This window comes from Ptychodera flava (assembly GCF_041260155.1).
Source record: "Ptychodera flava strain L36383 chromosome 23 unlocalized genomic scaffold, AS_Pfla_20210202 Scaffold_24__1_contigs__length_23054250_pilon, whole genome shotgun sequence".
NCBI lineage: Eukaryota > Metazoa > Hemichordata > Enteropneusta > Ptychoderidae > Ptychodera > Ptychodera flava.
The window spans coordinates 1,219,329-1,245,000 of NW_027248278.1; the positions used below are offsets into that span (position 1 = coordinate 1,219,329).

The following is a 25,672-nucleotide window of genomic DNA, read 5'->3' on the forward strand; positions in this document are numbered from 1 at the left end:
TCATGGATATTTTACATCTAGCATTTAGCATCTATCTTGATGTTGAAAATGTCGAAGGGCCTTACTGGACCGGGTAACTATGGAAACCAGTCAGTAAATCGTTCACACAGTCCACTAACTCCCTGGCTGTTCCTTTACAAATCAATGCACGGATTTCCACTCACATTGAGGCATATAATAACGTAAACACATTCACAATCTCTAACCTTGTAGTCTATAATGCTCACACAACTAGTCATCGTTGATGACACAGTCCCCACTTGTTAATGGGTGCTTTGATTACAGGTCCTCAGAGAGGATAGAGTCCTCTTCATTAGGTCTGTGATAAAAATACTTTTGAATAAATTCACTCGATACATGTCTGAGTTGTAGTTCAGGACATGAAAAAATCGTAATAAAATGGCCACATGGTGGCCATAATGGATCGAATCACAAAACAAATCAATGTGCATATGTATGACATACGGTAGGTCAATGTCCTTGTACCAACTTTGATTAAAATTGGTTGAAATATGCCTGAGTTATGGCTTTGTACATGAAAAAATCATAACAAATGGCCGCACAGCAGCCATATTGGATCGTATCACAAAACAAATTACATGCATATGTATGACATTGGTCAATCTCCTTGTACCAACTTTGAATAAATTTGCTTGATACATGTCTGAGTTATGGTTCTGGACATGAAAAAACGTAATAAAATGGCCACACGGCGGCCATATTGGATCGTATCACAAAACAAGTCAATGTGCATGTGTATGACATAGGTTGATGTCCTTGTACCAACTTTGAATAAAATTGGTTGAGATATGCCTGAGTTATGGCTCTGTACATGAAAAAATCGTAACAAAATGGCCGCATGGCGGCCATATTGGATCGTATCACAAAAAAAATTGATGTGCATAGCTATGACATTGGTCAATGTCCTTGTACCAACTTTGAATAAAATCTGTAGAAACATGCCTGAGTTATGGCTCTGTACATGAAAAAATCGTAATAAAATGGCCGCCTGGCGGCCATATTGGATCGTATCACAAAACAAATTGATGTGCATATGTATGACATAGGTCAATGTCCTTGTACCAAGTTTGAATATAATCGGTTGAGATATGCCTGAGTTATGGCTCTGTACATGAAAAAATCGTAATAAAATGGCCGCCTGGCAGCCATATTGGATCGTATCACAAAACAAATCGACGTGCATCTGTATGACATATGAAGTAATCCTTGTACCAAGTTTGAATGAAATCGCTTCGGGCATCTCTGAGATATCTGCGTGAACGGACGGACGGACGCACGCACGGACGGACGCACGCACGCACGCACACACGCACGGACACGACCAAACCTATAAGTCCCCCCGGACGGTGTCCGTGGGGACTAAAAATACAGGAAGAGAGAGAGTACAACGCAAATGGAGAGTGGGGTACAGCAACAAAACCTCTTTCTTTACAGCAACATGAGAAGAAGCATGACACGTGTTGGCCAATGTACAGTTATGTATGATGACTGACAATCAGACAGTTCCTTGTCTCAATCACACATGTCTAAAACATAGTGAAAGTCCAAATATAGACTTACCCACACACATAGACAATGGCAGAGTCTTTGATCACAAGGCCAGCTATTTCTTTCTGGTGTACTTTCATCAAATCTTGTACATAACGTGGTTGCGAAATGTCATCTTCACGAGAAAAACATACACATAATTTTGATAACGTAGAGCAAGCTCTAAACTCCTCAAGTTCCTTTCTGAAAACAATACAAAGTAAAAAATGTTTAATATTTTACAATATATGGTGTGACAGAAAGGATTTACTTGGGTACATTTGGTCATGAAAAATCTGACTGGTGGAGGAATAATCTCAATTGATGCATATTGGCTATTTTGCAGACACTATTGGCTATTTTGCAGACACTATTGGCTATTTTACAGACACTATTGGCTATTTTACAGACACTATTGGCTATTTTGCAGACACTATTGGCTATTTTGCAGACACTATTGGCTATTTTGCAGACACTATTGGCTACCTGACTTTGCAGACACTATTGGCTACGTGACTTTAAAGATACTATTAGCCAACTAATCAATATTTATAATTAATGCTGGCCTCTAATCTGACCATGCTGATTGTTGGACACTATGTTGGCTGAGTCTGCATGTTTCTAGTTCTGACCTTTGATGTACGATATCATCTCAAGGTATGCAAATTTTCAATTGTTTTTATTTTAATCTTTTTACCATTTATCTTTAAGTGGTCATCAACCTGAATTTATTTGATCAGGAAAACAAGTGACCTAGCAGCTGTTAGAGCTCTGCTGTGGTATGCAGAGAATAACTATTTGTGACACGTGTGTTGCTTTTCCCAGAGTTCAAAAAGATAGGACATGATAAGGGGTCACAGTGTGAGTGAAGCATGTGAAGCAAAGCATGAATGTACAAAAATAGTTTGTACATCCATGAGCAAAGCATGAATGTACAAAAATAGTTTGTACATCCATGAGCAAAGCATGAATGTACAAAAATAGTTTGTACATCCATGAGCAAAGCATGAATGTACAAAAATAGTTTGTACATCCATGAGCAAAGCATGAATGTACAAAAATAGTTTGTACATCCATGAGCAAAGCATGAATGTACAAAAATAGTTTGTACATCCATGAGCAAAGCATGAATGTACAAAAATAGTTTGTACATCCATGAGCAAAGCATGAATGTACAAAATAGTTTGTACATCCATGAGCAAAGCATGAATGTACAAAAATAGTTTGTACATCCATGAGCAAAGCATGAATGTACAAAATAGTTTGTACATCCATAAGCAAAGCATGAATGTACAAAAATAGTTTGTACATCCATAAGCAAAGCATGAATGTACAAAAATAGTTTGTAGATCCATGAGCAAAGCATGAATGTACAAAAATAGTTTGTAGATCCATGAGCAAAGCATGAATGTACAAAAATAGTTTGTAGATCCATGAGCAAAGCATGAATGTACAAAAATAGTTTGTACATCCATGAGCAAAGCATGAATGTACAAAAATAGTTTGTACATCCATGAGCAAAGCATGAATGTACAAAAATAGTTTGTACATCCATGAGCAAAGCATGAATGTACAAAAATAGTTTGTACATCCATGAGCAAAGCATGAATGTACAAAAATAGTTTGTACATCCATGAGCAAAGCATGAATGTACAAAATAGTTTGTACATCCATGAGCAAAGCATGAATGTACAAAAATAGTTTGTACATCCATAAGCAAAGCATGAATGTACAAAAATAGTTTGTACATCCATGAGCAAAGCATGAATGTACAAAAATAGTTTGTACATCCGTGAGCAAAGCATGAATGTACAAAAATAGTTTGTACATCCGTGAGCAAAGCATGAATGTACAAAAATAGTTTGTACATCCGTGAGCAAAGCATGAATGTACAAAAATAGTTTGTACATCCGTGAGCAAAGCATGAATGTACAAAAATAGTTTGTACATCCGTGAGCAAAGCATGAATGTACAAAAATAGTTTGTAGATCCATGAGCAAAGCATGAATGTACAAAAATAGTTTGTACATCCATGAGCAAAGCATGAATGTACAAAAATAGTTTGTACATCCATGAGCAAAGCATGAATGTACAAAAATAGTTTGTACATCCATGAGCAAAGCATGAATGTACAAAAATAGTTTGTACATCCGTGAGCAAAGCATGAATGTACAAAAATAGTTTGTACATCCGTGAGCAAAGCATGAATGTACAAAAATAGTTTGTACATCCATGAGCAAAGCATGAATGTACAAAAATAGTTTGTACATCCATGAGCAAAGCATGAATGTACAAAAATAGTTTGTAGATCCATGAGCAAAGCATGAATGTACAAAAATAGTTTGTAGATCCATGAGCAAAGCATGAATGTACAAAAATAGTTTGTAGATCCATGAGCAAAGCATGAATGTACAAAAATAGTTTGTAGATCCATGAGCAAAGCATGAATGTACAAAAATAGTTTGTACATCCATGAGCAAAGCATGAATGTACAAAAATAGTTTGTACATCCATGAGCAAAGCATGAATGTACAAAAATAGTTTGTACATCCATGAGCAAAGCATGAATGTACAAAAATAGTTTGTACATCCATGAGCAAAGCATGAATGTACAAAAATAGTTTGTAGATCCATGAGCAAAGCATGAATGTACAAAAATAGTTTGTACATCCATGAGCAAAGCATGAATGTACAAAAATAGTTTGTAGATCCATGAGCAAAGCATGAATGTACAAAAATAGTTTGTACATCCATGAGCAAAGCATGAATATACAAAAATAGTTTGTACATCCATGAGCAAAGCATGAATGTACAAAAATAGTTTGTACATCCATGAGCAAAGCATGAATGTACAAAAATAGTTTGTACATCCATGAGCAAAGCATGAATGTACAAAAATAGTTTGTAGATCCATGAGCAAAGCATGAATGTACAAAAATAGTTTGTAGATCCATGAGCAAAGCATGAATGTACAAAAATAGTTTGTACATCCATGAGCAAAGCATGAATGTACAAAAATAGTTTGTACATCCATGAGCAAAGCATGAATGTACAAAAATAGTTTGTAGATCCATGAGCAAGCATGAATGTACAAAAATAGTTTGTACATCCATGAGCAAAGCATGAATGTACAAAAATAGTTTGTACATCCATGAGCAAAGCATGAATGTACAAAAATAGTTTGTACATCCATGAGCAAAGCATGAATGTACAAAAATAGTTTGTACATCCATGAGCAAAGCATGAATGTACAAAAATAGTTTGTACATCCATGAGCAAAGCATGAATGTACAAAAATAGTTTGTACATCCATGAGCAAAGCATGAATGTACAAAAATAGTTTGTACATCCATGAGCAAAGCATGAATGTACAAAAATAGTTTGTACATCCATGAGCAAAGCATGAATGTACAAAAATAGTTTGTACATCCATGAGCAAAGCATGAATGTACAAAAATAGTTTGTACATCCATGAGCAAAGCAAAGACACTGAGGCAGAAGGGTATTGGACGGCTATTTTCCGTTGAAGATTTTGTATCATGAACTCCATGTAACTCCATTTTTAGGAATCGGAACCTTGAACACAATCTGAATATCTGTACCAAATATAAACACAGTCTATTCAGTGCTTTTTAACTTTTTGTCATTTACAAAAAATTTTCAATGGACGACGTCAACTCAACCCATCACAATAACATTATGACCTACGGTCATTATGTTAAAAAGCAGTATTGAGCCAAAACATGACGTATTTTCACCCATTTGGCTTGGTCTGTTAAAGCATCTTTAGTCCATAAAAATTAAGTTTACAGTATTTATGTTTTCAATGGCCTTCAAATGTTCAATATAATGTTAAAATACAATATATGGAATATGTTGTGTTTCACTAATTTTAACCATCTTGACCTGATAGTGAAATATGGACTTGGCACACAAAGGATAATTCTGATCTGGAGGACATATACCGTATACCAATTTCTTGCTTACCTAAAGATATAATCTTTATTTCTATGTCGACATCCAAAAAAGAGCCATGTTTTGCCAAATTCATCTGAAGACATTGCTTGTAATTGTTTTCGATGCTGTAGGAATCCAACAAAGGGTGCAACACCGGTACCTGGACCAATCATTATCAATGGTGTCTTGGTATTCTTGGCAAGGAGAAAGGAATGATTGGAACGACCAAATACTGGAATCTACAATATGGAAAGAAAGATAACATAATTAAAAGATATTACCAGTTAGGAAAATATTCACTGGTGGTGATCTCATTAATGGTAAATATTCACTGGTGGTGATCTCATTAATGGTAAATATTCACTGGTGGTGATCTCATTAATGGTAAATATTCACTGGTGGTGATCTCATTGGTGGTGATCTCATTAATAGTAAATATTCACTGGTGGTGATCTCATTAATGGTAAATATTCACTGGTGGTGATCTCATTAATGGTAAATATTCACTGGTGGTGATCTCATTAATGGTAAATATTCACTGGTGGTGATCTCATTGGTGGTGATCTCATAATAGTAAATATTCACTGGTGGTGATCTCATTAATGGTAAATATTCACTGGTGGTGATCTCATTAATAGTAAATATTCACCGGTGGTGATCTCATTAATGGTAAATATTCACTGGTGGTGATCTCATTAATAGTAAATATTCACTGGTGGTGATCTCATTAATGGTAAATATTCACTGGTGGTGATCTCATTAATGGTAAATATTCACTGGTGGTGATCTCATTAATAGTAAATATTCACTGGTGGTGATCTCATTGTGGTGATCTCATAATAGTAAATATTCACTGGTGGTGATCTCATTAATGGTAAATATTCACTGGTGGTGATCTCATTAATGGTAAATATTCACTGGTGGTGATCTCATTGGTGGTGATCTCATTAATAGTAAATATTCACTGGTGGTGATCTCATTAATAGTAAATATTCACTGGTGGTGATCTCATTAATAGTAAATATTCACTGGTGGTGATCTCATTAATGGTAAATATTCACTGGTGGTGATCTCATTAATGGTAAATATTCACTGGTGGTGATCTCATTAATAGTAAATATTCACTGGTGGTGATCTCATTAATAGTAAATATTCACTGGTGGTGATCTCATTAATGGTAAATATTCACTGGTGGTGATCTCATTAAGGTAAATATTCACTGGTGGTGATCTCATAATGGTAATATTCACTGGTGGTGATCTCATTAATGGTTAATATTCACTGGTGGTGATCTCATTAATAGTAAATATTCACTGGTGGTGATCTTATTAATAGTAAATTATTTTATTACACCATCTGTTGAAATGATAAAATATAGGTAGTTTGCATCATTCTGTATTAAATCTACAAATTCACTGTAATAGATGGACAATATTTGAATATCATATGATTTACATAAAATTTTGACCTCAAACTTTTAATATTGATACTCATTAACAAGGCTATGCACACTTATTGTCATTATTGTCATTAACAGCTGTCAGGTGGCGATTTTTTGCCGACTGACAACGGGGAACGAAAACATTGACATATATCAATAATCCCTTCTTTTCATCTTATGATCGGCGTTTACATAGAAAACGAAATGATTGCCAGTTGAAATCAAACATTGACCCTTCTTTAACCCTTTATGATCGACTTTTACGCAGAATTATAAAAAGTTACATGTGAAATTGTCATTTAGGTTTCAATTACAGGCAAAGCTATAACGCGAACTTGTCTCGCTAACTTACTTCCGCATAAGGAAGCTTTACTCAGTCAGATAATGCTATGATCTAATTGTCCGATCAAGTCAATTGACATTGGTGTGTCGCGTCATCTGATTGGTTTAGGTCTACTATCATAAAATGTTGGATCCTGTGATTCGTCTATGGCGTCTGCGAAGCGAGCTGGCCATTTCAAGCGGCTGGCAACAACTTTAATTTTTTTTTTTGGGGGGGGGGAAGAAAGAAAAAAAGGTAATTTTAACTGTTTCAAATTTCTTGAAAGTCAAGAATTTATGCCATGATAAGTATTTACAATGGAATACGGACATTTACGTAGTTGCAATCTCGGATTTATGAAGTCAACTAACTTAACCTATATTGCGAACGTCAAAATGAACCGGAGATCAACTTTGATAAGCCCCTATCAATTTCCCTCACAATCTTCCAATATCCCTTGGAAAACACCGAGGTACTTTGGTCAGTAAACATACACTGCGCCTGCTGTGCTATCTCCATTCGATCTCCCTATGCAAGCTTCTGCATGGATCAAACCATTTTGCGCCAGTTTACAGCTATGGCTGTTTGATATCAGTGTATTCAACGAAGCTCATGGCACACTTGTTATATATTACAAAACAATGGGACGCTGGAGTTCCCGAGACAGTATCGTTAGGAAAATGACACGTTTTCCCAGTACTTTCTTGATCCTTTGACCCTGCCCACCCCCGTCACCTAAATAGTATAGTTCATTACACAGTTACGTCCGCCATTGTTTATTTTCATTCACGGACCACGATGTTAGTTTTCACTATCCTCTGAACATGAAGTTTCTTAGTTTGAAGCAATTATCCTTTCATCTGTGAAGAGTTTTTACTGGTGTCTATTACAATTTTCACTGCTATGTTGTTGTTTTCACAAGATGCAGACTGCTTTTCCGTGCAGTCAATCATAGACAGTTTCTCTACGCTCTACAGTCCATGAGTCAATAAATGCCAGTTCACACGTGCACTATGCTGTTGATCGGCACATGACGTCCTCATGTCAAGTTTTGGGATTTTTTTGATGCTGAAATTTCACCAAAATGCCATTTCTGTATCCAGAGATTGTGTAATCAGTTTGATTTAAAACAGCGATATAAAACACTGTGTCAGTTAATCTCGGAAATTTCGGCTGAGTTTTGCTGTCTTATCTATGGTTGTCGATCAGTATGTGCACTGCATTAGGGCCTGCATAGAGAGACCCTGATGTAATCAAGGTATGCCAGTTCATAAAATCGTGAGAATATTTTTTTCTCCGTCGATGTCGATTTGCCTTACAATGGATTTTTAGGCAAGAGAGAGCATCATAGAAAAATGGTTGACAGGCATTTCCTAAACCAGTATCGCCACAGAAATGCATTGCATGCTCAGCACTGTGAACGATGTCATAATGAAATACCGGAGAACTGGGCATTTCCACGAGTAGAAGTTCACCGCCCGGCCGAGAGTCAAATTAGGGCCTCACTCAGTACAACGACATTGTCTTTCACTAGATATACTAACTGGCTGTATCTCAGTCGTTCTGTGTGAATGTTTCTAATTTTACTGTGGAACTCAACTTGTACTTGAAACATTGCCATTGCCTATCCATGTGCTCTCACACTGACAGTTGTTTACTTTGCAAGCTCATGGAATTTACTATTCAAGTTTGGGTAAAGTACGTCATGTGACATGACTGCATACGGGAAATACTTCACGATAACAGGATCGACGCACGTAACAATGCAAAACAAGTTCTGTGAAAAATCGAGTTTGAAATTATTATTACAATTAAAGGTCTTAAAATCGCATACTTTATTTCATTTCTTGTCAACCACTTTGGGCTTCAAAATGGTTTCTTCCCGAAAGGGAGCCAGAAATAGAAGGGAGATCGAATGGCGATAACACAGCAGGCGCCTTGTATGTTTATTGGCCTGTTTATGGGCAACACTAACCAAAGTACCTCGGTGTTTTCCAAGGGATACTGGAAGATTGTGAGGGAAATTGATAGGGGCTTATCAAAGTTGACCTCCGGTTCATTTTGACGTTCGCTTTAACCTATATCGCCATGAGGCTAGTATATGGTGGAGAACGTATGTACTCATTTCTGGCGATCGAGCAGCTAGAGAAACAATCAATCACCAAGGGTAAAGCTAATTTGCCAAATGATATTTTATCTTAAAAACTATCTACTGTTGATTGACCAATCAGAGTGCTCAATTCAGGGTGTTTTATTTACTCGTAAAGCCTTGGTCACCAAATTCCAGAAACGAATGACATCGCCGTAGTAAAGTACTGTCCAATCAAAAGTGAACATGTCATATTCTGTAGACATCTGGTACGTTTTAATATTCAAATTTGGTAACACAGCGGAAACCAGCTGCAGCACAAAATCTGCTTTGCCCTAGGGCATTTATATAATGTGCCCTAGGGCATTTATAGGATGTTCCATTACATTGGAAGGCTATTTCACAAATAAAAGTTTTAATTCATATCCTAAACATGTTATATTGACAAAGTAGACGGTTGACGTAAACACATTGAAAACGAAAATATATCAGTTAGGGGCGATAGTTTTTAAGTCGGATAAAACCCTCGTACTCGGGCTTTATCCTATACTTGAATAGTGAGTTGAATGAGTCATAAAATACTCATATTTTTAACGTTCAATACGAGGTTAAAAAAATGTTAGACTTTTTTCCCGTTTCTAATTCGTTTCATGCCGTACACATGATGACTGTGACTACACATTTGCACATTTACACATACATCAGATTTACACATGCATCAGAACACTATCTGTGGTAATTTTAAACAAAAATAGCTATCAAACTTGATAAAAATGCTTTACACAGAGAGGACAGAGTCATGTTCATTAATTGGGTCTGTGATTAAAAATACCATGATACAGCTAGGACTTAATGGCCAAGAATGAGTTTGTAGTACAGTTATGGTTCAACTGTTGAATTGAACAAGTAATGTCTGAAGACAGTATTGATGGCAAATAGCAATAGCAGTGACAGCCATGTCTGAAGACAGTATTGATGGCAAATAGCAATCAGCTGTAGGAACCTGTACACCAAATTTCAAAGCTATCGGATGAGTAGTTTTGGAAATACACATTTTTGACCAAAACTTGTAAAAATGCCCCAAAATTACAAATTGTAGATTTCATCATAATTTCAATAACTATCATTTAGTTGATCTGTAGGAACCTGTATACCAAATTTCAAAGCTATCAGATGAGTAGTTTTGGAAATACACATTTTTTGACCAAAAATGGCAAAAATTGCCCCAAAAATACAAAATTACAGATTTCATCAGAAATTCAATACATATTACTTAGTTCATCGATAGAAACCTGTATACCAAATTTCAAAACTATCAGACCAGTACTTTTTGAGAAAGAAATTTTTTGACCAAAAATGGCAAAAATTGCCTTAAAAATGCAAATTTGCATATTTCTGCACAATTTGAACAAATCTGAAATAGATCATCCCTAGGGACCTATGTACCAAATATCAAAGCTATCTGACTGGCAGTTTTGAAGAAGAAGATTTTTAAAGATTTTTTTACCAGAAATGACAAAAATTGTCTTAAAAATACAAATATGCAAATTTCACCACGATTTGAAGAAATCTGACTGAAGTCACCCTAAGCAAACTGCATATCAAATTTCAAAGCAATCGGACAAGCGGTTTCAGAGAAAGATGATTTTTTTACCAAGAACACCAAAAAATGCCCCAAAAATACAAATATGCAAATTTCACCACAATTTGAACAAACTGAAGTGAGGTCACCTTAAATGAACTGCATATAACATTTCAAAGCAATTGGACTTGCGGTTTCAGAGGAGAAGGCAATTGTTGACGGACGACGACGGACGACGACGACGGAAAATCAACCTATTTGATAAGCTCCGCGTCGCTGACAGCGGAGCTAGAAAAAAAGAAGTTTTCCAGTTGCAATTACGGCAATGTAAGGAGCAAAAATATGTAATTACATCATCATTTTTGAAGAATTCTCAACCAAATCAAACTAGTATATCGTATTTGTCAGATGAAATTTTTTTTAAAGAATTTAGATTTTAGATTTTTATCCGACATCAATCTAAAAAGATGTCCTTGGTCCTTTGGTAACATACGCTATCAATGAACCTTATTATCTACAAATGACGCCCAATAAAATGAAATATCTTGACATATACCCTTAATTTTAACAGTGCGTATACATGCAGACACGTACTATCCCGAAATTAATGTCTATAAAAATAATCTAATTAAAGTAGCCGAGAAAAAATACAAAACATGCAGGTTATTTACCCGGCACCTGGCTTCTAAGGACAACACTGCATGTTTGTTACACTCAGAATTTGACACCAACAGCTCCTTTGGTAAAGGTTGTTAAGTATCTGGAGTTAAGTCTTTGCTTACCTCCACAGCTTCTTGAGTTGTTGACTTTTCTTGTAAACAACTTGTGATCTTATTGAGCCATCCTGTACATACACCTTGTCTGTTACTATGACGACCATCACCAGCATCAATCTCAATGATATTAAATGCAATTGTCATTCTTCCAGGATTCTCCAGTGGAGAGCTATAATAACATAAAAAATATAGTTACTCTTAAAAATATATTCTCTTGAGTAATGTTTTCTGAGTTGGACAAATCAACCCCGTCCTTGAGTAATGTTTTCTGAGTTGGACAAATCAACCCCGTCCTTGAATCAAACCAATATACAGAGACATGTACTGCTAGAAACTACAGAAATTTGAAACAAAACAAGTCATCGCTGATGACACAGTCCCCGCTGGATTATGGTCTTTGAATTACGATGATTCACACTGGTCATATTGGATCGCATCACAACATTAATTGACATGCAAATGCACACTACAATACAATGTCTGTGTGCCAAGTTTGAATGAAATTTGTTCAGGGATAGTTATGGTTCAAAAATATGAAACATAGGGCCAAAGTCCCTGAAGCTACTATAGAAATGGATACAAAATTAAGTATTTCCTGACTGTATGAAATTATCTCACTAAGGTCATCTTAGGGACTTGTAAACCAATCAGTATTAAAGCTGTCTGACCAGCGGTTTTGAAAAAACAAGCGACCCAACAGTTGACAGAGCTCTACTGTGTTATGTAGTGAATAACCTATTGTGACACATGTATTGATGAAGAAGGTGGATATCTTTGATAGCTCATTTCAGGATGGCCTGACCAAAAATGGAAAAAAAATTCCTTAAAAATACAGATTTGCATATTTCATCACAATTTTAACAAATCTAAGTTGGGTTATCCCTAGGGACCTGTATACCAAATAACAAAGCTGTCTGACCAGTGGTTATGAAGAAGAAGACTTTTTACCCAAAACGCCTTTTTTGGTGCTAATTTGCCTATTTTCAACAATATCAAAAAATGAATAAAAATATTTCTCAAAATCAAATATCAAATCAGTAAGTACTGCGGTTCGCAAGATATTTGAGTGGACGGACGCCTCACAAACGGACATACATACATACATACATACATACATACGTACTGATGACGGACGCCAGATGGATACCCATCCCAATAGCTTCTATAGACTATAGTCTATAGAAGCTAAAAACTGGAATGCTCACCTTGCAGCTGAGTAGGGTCTGCCTTGTAACCGTGGCAACATCTCAATCAGTCTTACGATTGGTGGCTGGCAAGATGGGAACATAACTAGGATGTCAAACACTGACAAGTTAGCCAATCGGACCACTTTCTCATACTCACTACTGCCTTGTCGACTGCACAACTCTTGAAGATAGTACTTCTCCTGGGAATCTTGGGTGAACTCTGACAACATACGAATCATAGCCTGCAAAGTTACAGACAGAATTTAGACATTAAGTGAATCTGCATGAAATAATCCTTGGAGAGATTGTGAAATACAAAGTACAAAAGCTATTATCTGTCTACAATTAGGAGGCAAAGTTCAAGGCTGACTTGGGACAATTATAACCTTATTGTAAACGACAGAAACAATTCTGAAATTCTTCTTCAACATAACAAAACTATTGTGATTATACATGGGATCTTACCAATATTCATTGATTATGGTGACAGAAATTTCCGGCATTTAAGGTGAAAGGGTCACGCACCAGAAATCACATTGATTACACTGTGTACTGCAATATAGGTAGCTATCAAGAACTGATTAGTTGATGATCAAAAGCACTGTCCCTCCATCCACGGGTGGAGGGACGGTTTCAAAAGGAAGAATTCATAGCTATTAAATCCTGGCTACATACCTTACACAGTTACCACTGCCATGTTGAACGTTCGACAAATAGAAATAACAGTTGAGGGCACATGCCATAAATATGACGTATTGCTGTCATTTAATACCATTAAAGTAACAAAATTGCGCCAAACACCACGGTCCCTTTGTGGAGGGACCGTGCAAACACAAACATTTAAATCATTTCCAAGGGCGGTTTCTGTTAAAAATGTATAACTGTGATTTGACAGTTACTGTTATCAAAATATATTGAAGTCAACATTGTCCACTGCAAGTTGAAAGTTGAAATGAAAAGCAGAAAACCACTGGTCATTTGTTCAACGATCAAAACCTTAGAAGGAGCAAATTTATATGGTGTCAGGGGATACGTAATCAACATTGTGTAGTACTAGTAGATTGACCTGATATTATTGGTAATTGCTCATCTTATAAATCCTATTTAGGAGTTGCACTTGGCTGGCCCCAATGTTGTGATGATTTACTTAGGGAGCTGTCATTATTTACAGTGGGGGGGGAAGAAGGGAAGGAAGGTCGGAGAAATGTGGGGCGGTCACTTAAAAAAATTGAAAACTTCAAGGGGGTTGCTCAAAATGTGGAGAGGAAGGAGGGGTTACTCAATTATTTGGGTGAAATAAATTGAAACAACTCTCAGATTGCACTATTGCATATATTAATTTCCTCAGATTGTACTAGGCTGCACCATTGCACCATCAATTTCTCAAAATTTTCACAACATCTAGGACAAACCTGAACTGTTGTGAATTCATCCTTTATTATCACAGAAACATATAATTGACTTCAGTTCAATAACCATTTTGATATCTAACCATACCGTATTCAGGCTTTTCATTAGAAGCTGGCAGCTGGAGAAATGACACAAGAGGTAACAGATTTTCCATTCCTGCATATTCATTGTCTTCAATCTCAAACTGAGAACGTATTGTCATTGTTTGGTTGTTGAATATTGTGACTAAAGCTTTGATATGTAAAAAACGTAATAAAAATATCAGTGTTCAATGTCATTTTCAAACAGTTTTACTGAGTGCAAAATAAATTGAAACACCTCTCAGATTGCACCATTACACACATCAATTTCTCAAAATTTTCGATACAAGAGGGGGACCCCCTCTCGTGCTTTCCCCCTTGGTGTGTTTTAACAGTTTTACTTAGTAAAGACAAATTAAAAACACCTCTAAGATTGCACCAGACTGCACAATTACATATATCAATGTCTCAGAACTTTCCATGCAAGATAAGGACAGCCCCTCTGACACTTTCCCCCTCAGCCTCTCACAATAAGTGAGGCTACCCACAATTCCCCTGGATTTGTTCACTCAGACATTTTTTGCTAAAGGCTTTTTCAATTTTATCAGTTTCTTAACAATTTTTAACTTACAATATAAGTTCAGGATTATTTGTTAAATATATGTTCCAAAATTATTGATTGTGTTTAAAATTCAAGAGTAAATTGAGTGGGAAGTCAATGTTTTGAGGTGCTAAAAATTGCACACTTTTCAAGATAAAGTTATCAGCAACTAAGATGGTCTCATCATACCATCTGTCAGGCATGCAAATTTCCTTTGTTACAAACATTAAAAAAAATTAATACCCTTTCTTTTGTCAACACAGATGCAACTTATTCCCTTAGTTTCCTTGAAAATATTGTGTATAGCTGTCAAAAATCTGTCTTCAAAACTACAAAATTGCTATCTCCTCTAGGGAAAAAGGGTTTATCTTCTAATTATTCACAGTGGGAAATCAGAAAATTATGAGAAAGCACGAGAGGGGGTCCCCCTCTTGTATCAAATGTAAATATTTAAGAGAATGGGACCAGACTCGATTAGCACATAGCTGTTTTTGTGGATCCATATTTGCCTTTTGCCTATTTTCAGTTTTTGTAATAATGAACTTGTCAAAGATTTGAAAAAAAAAGGCAATAATGAATTGAATTGAATTGAAATTTGCTTCAGTTGAGTGAGTGATCTCCGTGTGTACACATCATGGAGAATTGTGGGTAGCCTCACTATACTGTGCCTCTTGCGTGTTCTCCCCATGAACTTTCAAATTCTGCCCAGTCAGATATCCTAGTGAAAATCCTGTCATGATACCCATCCAAATTAAAAAATATACTATATGATTGGATACTGGTTATGGTGTGAGCTTTTGTATCTGTATTTTGTTGTGACTTTGAATTTCATTTTGATGGGTTCACCTTTTTTCAACCGTCTTGAATTAACTGATGTTAATCTAGCAGGGTACACCAGGATTTAAAGGTATACAGTCACCAGCAATCTAAATATGCCCATATATGGGCAAAGGGGCGTTCCTTGGTATTCAAAATGCCAATGTGAGGGCGCTGTTTTCAAAAAGGGGCCACCTGCTTAAAATCTGTGATAATTTGTTGTAATTGTGGTTGCGCTACCGGCGGCAACACCATCACCTGCTCTCCATCCAGTCCTTGTTTTCTCGTCAAATTCGTCAAGCTTCTTACCAGAACTCAACTGACAACTTCATGAAGTTCTCTGGACAACACTGGTCAATTTCTTCGAAATCATGTTCACTGCATGTTCCGTATTTTGGTGAAGAAAAAGTCAGCAAACTGATACAGTCCCAGAAAGGTAAAAGCATCTACACTGACTTGGCATTGATCTTCACCACCTGTCAGAAATGAATTCATTAATATACAGCAGGGCCACCTTAATGGCCATTAACACCAAGTTACTGAATGGACCATTGCCAATGCTGAATTCCTCCACCTGGCAGAGACTTAAGGCTGTCAGTTTATGCAAAGTTCACCCAACTAAGCGAGGCTGTACAGCCGGGGAAACACTAACAAAGACAAATACCTGTAATTATCAAGGAACGCTCTCCTCAACTCAAAGTGAAACCACCAGCAGCAGTAAATTTTAGCAATCTTACTTCAATTTTGCGTCAGCCAACCACCGCGCATACAAAGGATATTGCTATTGCACTGTTCACACTCAGTAAACAATCCTAAGAAGAGAACTGAAATCACAACTTTCATTACTGATTTCAACATCCAGTACACGTTCCTCACAGAAACCTGGCTGAAAGTCAGAGATGATGAAGCGAAGTGCATTGACCTTACATCTGCAGGATACAACATGAAATCATTTCCCCGTTCTACCAGGGGAGGTGGCCTAGCTGTTATCTTCAACAGTAACTTCGCTCCACGCACATCTTACAAGACTCATTTTCCATTCGATCATTCGTCATATGAACTGGCTCAGATCTCCCTCACTCTACCACAAGACATTATTCACTTTCTGTGCATGTATCGCCCACCACCTACTCGTAAGAACAAACTCACTGATTTGCTGTTTCTCAGTGAGTTTCCAGACCTTCTGGAGTACAGCAACACCTTAAGTGGTCGTTCCATCATCCTTGGTGACTTAAATGTTCACTATGACTGCCAAAGTAATCCTACCACTCGGAGAGTCACGGATCTTCTCTCCACGTTCGGTCTCACTCACTCTGTTTCACAACCCATCCATGACAGAGGACACATTTTAGACTGGATTGTTCATCGATCGGATGATAATCTGGTTCCCTCTATTTCAGTCTCCAGCGTTATTAAATCGGATCACTCCAGCATCATCAGTCATCTCAATGTAGAAATACCACGCCTGACTACTTTCGTGTCCTCCCATAATATATGTGCAATTGATCATAATGATCTGGAGCAAGACCTCCAAAGATGTTTCTTAAAAACCATTTAAGACTTCAATTCTAACTTGTTGACCGTCTTAGATAAACATGCTCCAGCTACCAAACGGAAAGTTCCAACTCGGAGGCAAGCCAAATGGTTTAATAGTATTGGAGATGAACGCAGAGCTGCAAAGCAATGTCGGCGCTGTGCTGAGAGACAGTGGTTGAAGACTGGACTGACAATTCAAAAACAGTTACACATACATGCTAAGAAAACTGTGACAAATATCGTTCATGAAGCTAAAACCAACTGTAGCAAAATCAACAACAGTCAAACGTGCAAGCAATTGTTCAGTGTTACACATGATTTATTTGGCAACAAGAAACCCTCTCCTCTTCCTACCATATACCCTGCCATTGATCTCCCACATCGCTTTTGTGAATACTTTGACAGCAAAATTAAAACCATCAGAGCAAACCTTGATCGCACTGATTCTCCTCCCTCCCATGTGTACTGAACCTTGCTTTCATGGAGAAAATCTCAGTCATTTTAAACCAGTTTCTGATGACGTAGTGAAACGCATCATACTAAGGTCTCCTGCCAAAAGTTGTGACCTTGATGTTATGCCTACCAGTCTCTTAGTTGAATATTTAGACATCTTATTACCCACCATCACCAAAGTCATTAACAATTCTCTCACTTCAGGCATTTTTCCAGACGTCTATAAAACTGCTCTTGTAAAGCCCTTGCTTAAGAAACCATCTCTTGACCCAGATGATTTAAAGAACTATCGACCCGTCTCAAATTTGCCCTTCCTTTCGAAAATCATAGAACGAATTATTCTCATGCAGTTAAATGACCATCTTATTTCAAACAAATTGTTGAATCCACTTCAGTCAGCCTATACTATAGACCACATCATAGCACAGAAACAGCTCTCCTTAGAATTGTTAACAATCTCCTCACTGCACTAGGCAGGGGTGAACTTAGCATTTTGACTTTGTTAGACCTCTCTGCTGCGTTTGACACTTTAGATCATGAAATTCTCCTTCATCGACTTGAACACTCTTTTGGAATCACTGATTGTGCGCTATCCTGGTTCAAATCCTATCTGTCCCATACATCACAGTGTTTCAATTGATGGCCGTAAGTCACATGTGTCACCTCTTCGCTTTGGTGTCCCACAGGGCTCTGTTTTAGGACCCATTTTGTTTGTATTGTACACAGAACCCCTTTTTAATATCGTTAAGTCACATTCTGTGAGTCACCATGCATTTGCAGATGACAATCAACTCTACAAAGCAACCAAAATTGATGAGATCCACTCCGCCATAGATTCCATACGAGATTGCATTAATGATGTCAAAACATGGATGAGGTACAACAAACTCCAGTTAAACGACAGTAAAACTGAAGCCATGCTTGTCATATCACCCAGACTGCAAGGCAGATTGTCCCTTCCCTTCCCGACTCGATGTTAGTTGGTGATGCAGTTATAAGTTTTCTTCATCTGTGAAAAATCTTGGTGTCACTTTAGATAGCCATTTATCCATGTCAGAGCAAGTACATAATGTATGCAGAGCTGCCTATGTTCAGCTGAGGCAGATCAGTTCTATTCGTCATCTGCTCACTGTTCAAGCCACTCAGACTCTTGTTGTTATTGCTTTTGTCCTAATCTCGTTTAGACTACTGCAACAGCCTATCTTTCTGGCTGCCCAAAACACCTCATTGACAAATTGCAACGTGTTAAAAACGCATCTGCTAGACTTGTCTATAAAGCAAAAAAATCACTCAACATACAACCACTTTTGAAATCACTGCACTGGTTGCCCATTGCTAGTTGTACACAGTACAAACTTTCTACATTTTTTTTCGACTTGGTTTCAAAGACTGGACCACAATATCTCTCTGACCTTTTGGTATTCTCCCTCAAGACACCTACGTTCTTCATCTGACACACGTCTTTTTAGAATGCCGCGTGTTGCCACAAAATCCTTTGGTGAAAGGTCTTTTTCCCACTCAGGACCGAAAACTTGGAACAGTCTGCCTGTCAACCTACGCCATATGGATTCACATATTTCATTCCGTCATGCCCTCAAGACATATTTTTTCAGGAAGTAGTGTATTTTGTCCTGTGCCTAGAGCTGCCTTTTGAGATTAGGCACATTAAAAATATTCTTTTTTATTATTATTATTATTATTATTATTGGTTAGATTTTCTCTTTCCATGGTAACTGTGGCAAAATTGGAACAGGTGACAGTATACCTTTAAAAGGTCTTTACTATTGCTGTATTATAAATTTTACAAATACATGTATTGGTATTTAACTTTTCTAAGTTGGGGGGGATCAGTCAAAATTTCAGAGTGAGAGAGGGGGGAAGTTACTCAAATTCATCATGGTTGGCAGGGGGGTTACTTGAAATTCCGGAGATTCCGATGAAATTCCTCTGACCCCCCTCGGCCTTAAATAATGACGGCTCCCTTAAACAATGACCTGACAGCTTTGTGTTTGTTGATTTCACACAATGATTGGAACTAAGCCAAATATACTGGAGTCTGTATTCACAGTATTATGCATCTTGCAATCTGGCATTCTTGTGGATCCAAATCTTTTATCTGTGTTAGTTTCCTTCATGAAATATTTGCTAAAGCTGGTCCACTATATCAAAAATGGTCTCAGATATGACTAAATTACTAACACAGATTTCAAAATTGTCTTACAATGTCTCCAAGGTTGGTATCAGTCATTTAAGGCAGCAAACTATAATTGGTTCCAAAATACAAAATTAGGGGGTAATACACTATTAGGGGGTAATACACTATTAGGGGGGAATACACTATTAGGGGGTAATACACTATTAGGGGGGAATACACTATTAGGGGGTCCCCCAAGTTTGAACAAATGCCTTGGCCAAGGTCGTCCCTTGGGACTTGCTTATCAAATAGCAAAGCTATCAGACAAGCAGTTTTTGAGAAGAAGACTTTTTTGCCAAATTTGGCAAAAATTGTCCCAGAAGACAGTTTAGTGGCCGTAGTGAGTCTGTTGTCTTCTGCTGGCCATATATACCTTTTCCTGACTCTATTTAAAAGTTTACACATTTTTCAAAAGCCGTGAATCATTCACTTTTTTCTTCCTTCAATCGCTCCTATTTACTAGTTTGAAATTATAAAGTTGATCAGGAGGAAGTGTAACTCATACTTCTGTATTTTCCATTGCTGTTGTGGTAATAGTAACCTTGACAACCAAACTTACTTGGTATTCTGCTAACAACCCAGTATAACACAACACCCTCAAAAATTCCAAAATGCAGTGGAGACCAAAGCCTGAAAAACTGCTCAACAATATTCCATCTTTTCATCTACTCACCTTTTTTGGCGGCGTTCTGATGTCTAGACAGTTCAGTAGTGCATATCTCAAGGTACATTTTTCAGGGATATATGTCGGTACTTTAGCTCTTTTCTTTGCTGTGTTTTCAATCAGATCCAATGTAAATGCAACGTCACATTTCTCTTGTAAAGACAATCGACTTATCAAATGTTGTACTTCATCTTCATCATTTGGACACACAATTCCAATGGAATCGCCTGGCACGTATGTCAATCCTGTGTTCTGGGGGAAAAAAACACAACCAGATATGAACTGAATGTGCTAAAGTGTTTTACAACAGATTCATTAACAGTAGTACGCTTCACAGAACAATCAGATATCTGTTATATCACTATTTGTAGCAGGTTTTATCAACTTCGCACAGTACTCTCAGAGTTTAATCACTAATTACAAAACTTTATTTAATATGCAAGTGAGCTGTTAATTAACTTGGCACTGCTCAATGCTTCATGGGACAATTAGATATCCATCAGATCAACATTTGTAGCACATTTCATTAAATTTAATGCTGTAATTTTAGAGAAATATCACTTATTACAAAGTTAATTAAATATGCAAATGAGCCCTTAATTAACTTGACACTTTTTAATGTTTCATAGCAAAATTAAATATCTATCAGATCAACATCTGTAGCACGTTTCACCAAATTTGGTGCCATAATTTCAGAATCATAAATCTAATTACAACAGAGTTGACTTTCTCTTTCGCATTTGACTTTCTTCTCTTTCACGTTGGAGAGAAACAAACGTCGGCTTTAGTTGGAAATGATCGGCTATTCGTCAGTCCAATGGAAGCTACACCCGATTTGAATGTTGGAATAATTCTGGCTGTAGTCGGAAAAGTATGGTTGACCTTGAGCTCGATTCCCAGTACTGTACACGTTTGCAGATCGGGGTACTACAGGCTGATACTAGATAGCAACAAGTTCACAGCGTAAATTGCTAGACTACATATAGCCACATCAGCACTTCTGAAATGTTATCTCCGGCTTGCAAGACAACAAAAATATCAAAATATTATTATGAAAACCAGAATTTTGGGGCTAGAGAGCGAAACATTGTTGAAAAGTAGCCAGCCAAAATATGGAAGTAGCCGGTCAATTTGGCCGGCATCCGGCTAAAAATGAACACCTGCAAACAGAGAGGCTTGTTGCGATGGACAAGTAGCCTTTGGCTTTTTGACCAGAAAAATAAGTGAGTGTTCATTGATAATTCAAAGACTGGATCCGTTGACACCAAAGTTTGCTCGTGACTTTCATTACGTTGCATGCATTTTTCCGCAATGCCACTTATTGAGTCTGAACTGAAATTGAAAGAGTACGTTTTAGTAAAAGTCCTGTTTTGTTGTGCTGATTTTCGCTACCGTACTTTCTTTTATAGGGTTATAAACATTCATACAAAGCAAAAAATCTTCAGTTCGTCCCTTTTTGATCGTACAGAGATATTGTGTGACAGGAAAACTTTAGTTCAAAGGGCAAAGATCTTTGTGAACGTACCCTCAACCAGCTTAAATAGCTTTTTGTATGCAAAATCAGCATACATTAATTAACTGCTGGTATTGTTTAAACAGCATTTTATTGAAAGGGATTCTATAGTACCATTGTTTTTGTAAACTCTTCATGCAATTTTATGAACTAAATGATGACCTCAAAGTAACAGCAAGTGCTGGACGACACTTTTAACGCTGATCGGAAATCCTGAGTGCGACCAGCGTTGGCCATGCTAAAAGTAGTTCCCGCAGTGCTAATGTTTTGTTTACGCTAAAAGATAATCTGTTCGCATATGTTGACATAGAGATTAATCCTGTGATAACCAACTCGGGTTAGTCGGGTACTTCTAAGTTAATGGAGCGTTCCCCTAATGAACATAGACTGTTTCATAAACGCGTAGGTCATACAGGTATCCACAAAGTTTCACAAAGCATTTTAAAATTACGACGATTAGGAAAAATCGCTTTCGTAACAAAGGAAATGGCTATTAGGGAACAGTCGTTCCGTGATTCAAACAATTGTCAATCATTCAGTGACGCGCAGAGGTGTAAACTGGTCAAACATTTGCTGTGCATACGAGAACAATTACGATGTAAACAAACCATGTGTACGCTTAGAGTTACATGTATATTGGCGTGCACACAGTATGAAAGCTTCGTGGTTGTCATGAACTATTTTACTAACAAGCGTTTATGATGCAATGACATCGCAAAAGTGTGACTTAGCAAGAGATGAGTCAGTACCAGTAAGATGTATTCTTGCGAAAAGTGCGTACACTGCATTATACAAAAGTGTAGGCAGAGTCCATAGTTTGCATTGACAATGACATCAAAAACAACTAAACATCAAAGCATGGCCGTAGCCTCCATGATCAATTTAATTACAGTCAGTCAAAGAGAGTCACTTTTTTTAAACAGCCCCCCAAATCTACGGCCGAAAGTACCGGTACGCTACAGTCGCTTTTGATATAAATGCTAGCCCTGAAAACGGCCGTATGGTTTGTACATGTACACGTGTTCTCACACATGGCAATGAAATGTCATGTTCGGAGGGTTAGTAAGGTTTTGACATACCGGTTGCCCCAGTAACGTTTGGACATCTGTTATGAGAATTAAACAAAGTTTGTAAGACATCAAAACATTGTATTTGTAAAGGTGAGCAAGTAAGCGTCATCACCTGATCTTCTTTGAAAGGCTTGGGCCTAAGAGGATAGGTATGTCCGAGATCGGCTCATTGATTTGGCACTACATCGTAAGATTTCGATAAAGGTTGGACTTTAATTTCTTCAATAACGAAGATATCTATAAACGCAGTCCGTGATTTATCCCATTGCTTTGAAAATAAACATAACTTGTGATGAGTTTTCCGGGGTCACCCTCAAAGCAACCGAGCAGACAGCCTCGATCGCTTACAGATATCATGGTACGCGAGATTCATGGAAATCTCGATCCTTCCGCGATGAAGTGAACTTACTTTATTTTTTTTATTTCAGCGATCGGTCATGACGTCGCGTCGTTCACCTATTTCCTACCATTTTCCTGACCGTGTTTCTCAGTTCGGTAATTCGTAATTTCAACATACGAAATTGCCAGCTTCGGATTATTTTTAACACTTATGTTTATTACTTTCTTGATGATTATTTCCACTACGTACGGCGCCAATTCCGTATGTACATATGGCGCGCCGGCAGTAAGTAGACGAATCATTCTCGAACGATGACATGACCGCGAAACTTCAGTAAATCAACGCAGCAAAAACTTCAGTAGATCAACTCAGCAAGCTCCTGTTTGATGAAATTGATATTTTTTCCTTCTCTCCTTTTTCTTCGCGTATTGCGAAGGCTGTACCTACAGTCCAAGTGTGATTTGAGAGCAAACAGATTACGCAGATAATGCAAACGATAGCAACCATTACCAACAGACTCATTATGCAGAGCCATGCCCACAAACGCCTGCCCAAACTTGACATTAATCTGGTTCCCGGTCCATTTCGCGCCGGGCTTTATGCTATTTTATCAAAACAGTATATTGAAATTCTGGTGTGGAACGTCATAAAAGGAATTTTCCTCAAGCTAAGGCTAGCGCATATGCCAGCTGTGGTATTTCGCCAATATGCTATGGTTCCTTTCGCGTCTCGACCAATCAGATCGCTGTGTTTGAACCATAATTATACTGGTATGATATATATATATATATATATATATATATATATATATATATATATATATATAAATATATATATATATATATATATATATATATATATATATATATATATATATCAGGGTTAGCGGTTAGGATTTCAAGTTAGTAGCCACACTTACTCAGTGTGGCTAATTTGATCCTAATTTTATTAGCCACACGCAACTTTCGTTAGCCACACATACTAAATGCTGGTAGAACATGCTTCAGTCTTCAAGTTTTTGATGTGATACATTCATAAATGCATACATATATATATATATATATATATATATATATATATATATATATATATATATATATATATATATATATATATATATATATATATATATATATAATATATGAGATACATGAGACTATACATTTCTTGTTTCACTGCAAAGGCTACACAGACAGTAGTCATGATGTTTAAGTAAACTAAATATTTGTAAAAACACATTCAGAGACACACAAGACCTTCTAAACATTTTTCAAGAACAGTCAATCATCATTATGTGATTTGGGAAAATTGTTTGAACTCAGACCAAAATAAAAATGAAAAAGAGTAATTTTTCTGAGTAAAATATTGATGAACATGTTACATCATCATCTATATATACTCTTTTGTTGTTGATTTTGCAAAACCTGTATTGCACTTTATGATCAAGATCCCCAATTGGGATAGGATTTCAATAAAGGCTTACTTCACTTTACTTTACCTGCCTACCCTAGTTAAACCCCGATACAGAAAGGTGATGAGCCTATAATAGATCATTACAGTTAGTAAAATTACTTTTCCGATCTTTTCCGACTAGAACAACAATGAGACATTGAAGTTCCCGCGACAGCATCGTTAGGAAATGGCACGTTTTGCCAGTACCTTCATGAATCTGTGTCCCTCCGTACCCCCGTTACCTAAATAGAATAGTCCCACTCCGCACATCCGCCATTGTTATTCTCACTCAAGGCCACGACGCGATGCGACGTTGGTTTTCCTTCTCTAAATTATGCAATTTCATTTGTTTGACGCTATTATCCTTTCATCAGTGAAGAGTTTTTACCGGTGACTATTACAACTTTCAATGCTATCTCGTTGTTTTCACAAGATGTAGACTGTTTGATATTGCAATGTCGACTTGCTTTTATGTGCAGTCATTGAGTCAATGCACATGCCATGCCAGTTAGTTTTACGGTTCACACTATGCTGTTGATGGACAGCATACACGACGTCTTTGTTTCACGTTTACTTTTTTCAAGTTACGATTAATGTCGAAATTTCACTAAAATGCCGCTGATCCAGGGATTGTGTAATCAGTTTGATTTGATACTGCGATATGTAATACTGTGTCAATAAAGCTCGGAATCGTCGCTGAG

The 25,672-nt window shown here is 37.1% G+C and overlaps 1 protein-coding gene across 1 annotated transcript in view; it reads right to left on the reverse strand.

Annotated features, from left to right (window-relative positions):
* LOC139124766 (methionine synthase reductase-like) overlaps positions 1-25,672 on the reverse strand; it is a 65,801-nt gene that overhangs the window by 2,167 nt on the left and 37,962 nt on the right. The window contains exons 7-11 of the mRNA XM_070690877.1: positions 20,606-20,848; positions 12,921-13,144; positions 11,722-11,884; positions 5,536-5,744; positions 1,582-1,752 (exon numbers count right to left, since the gene is read on the reverse strand). Coding sequence (XP_070546978.1) covers positions 1,582-1,752; positions 5,536-5,744; positions 11,722-11,884; positions 12,921-13,144; positions 20,606-20,848 — 1,010 coding nt within the window. The remainder of the gene's footprint in view (positions 1-1,581; positions 1,753-5,535; positions 5,745-11,721; positions 11,885-12,920; positions 13,145-20,605; positions 20,849-25,672) is intronic.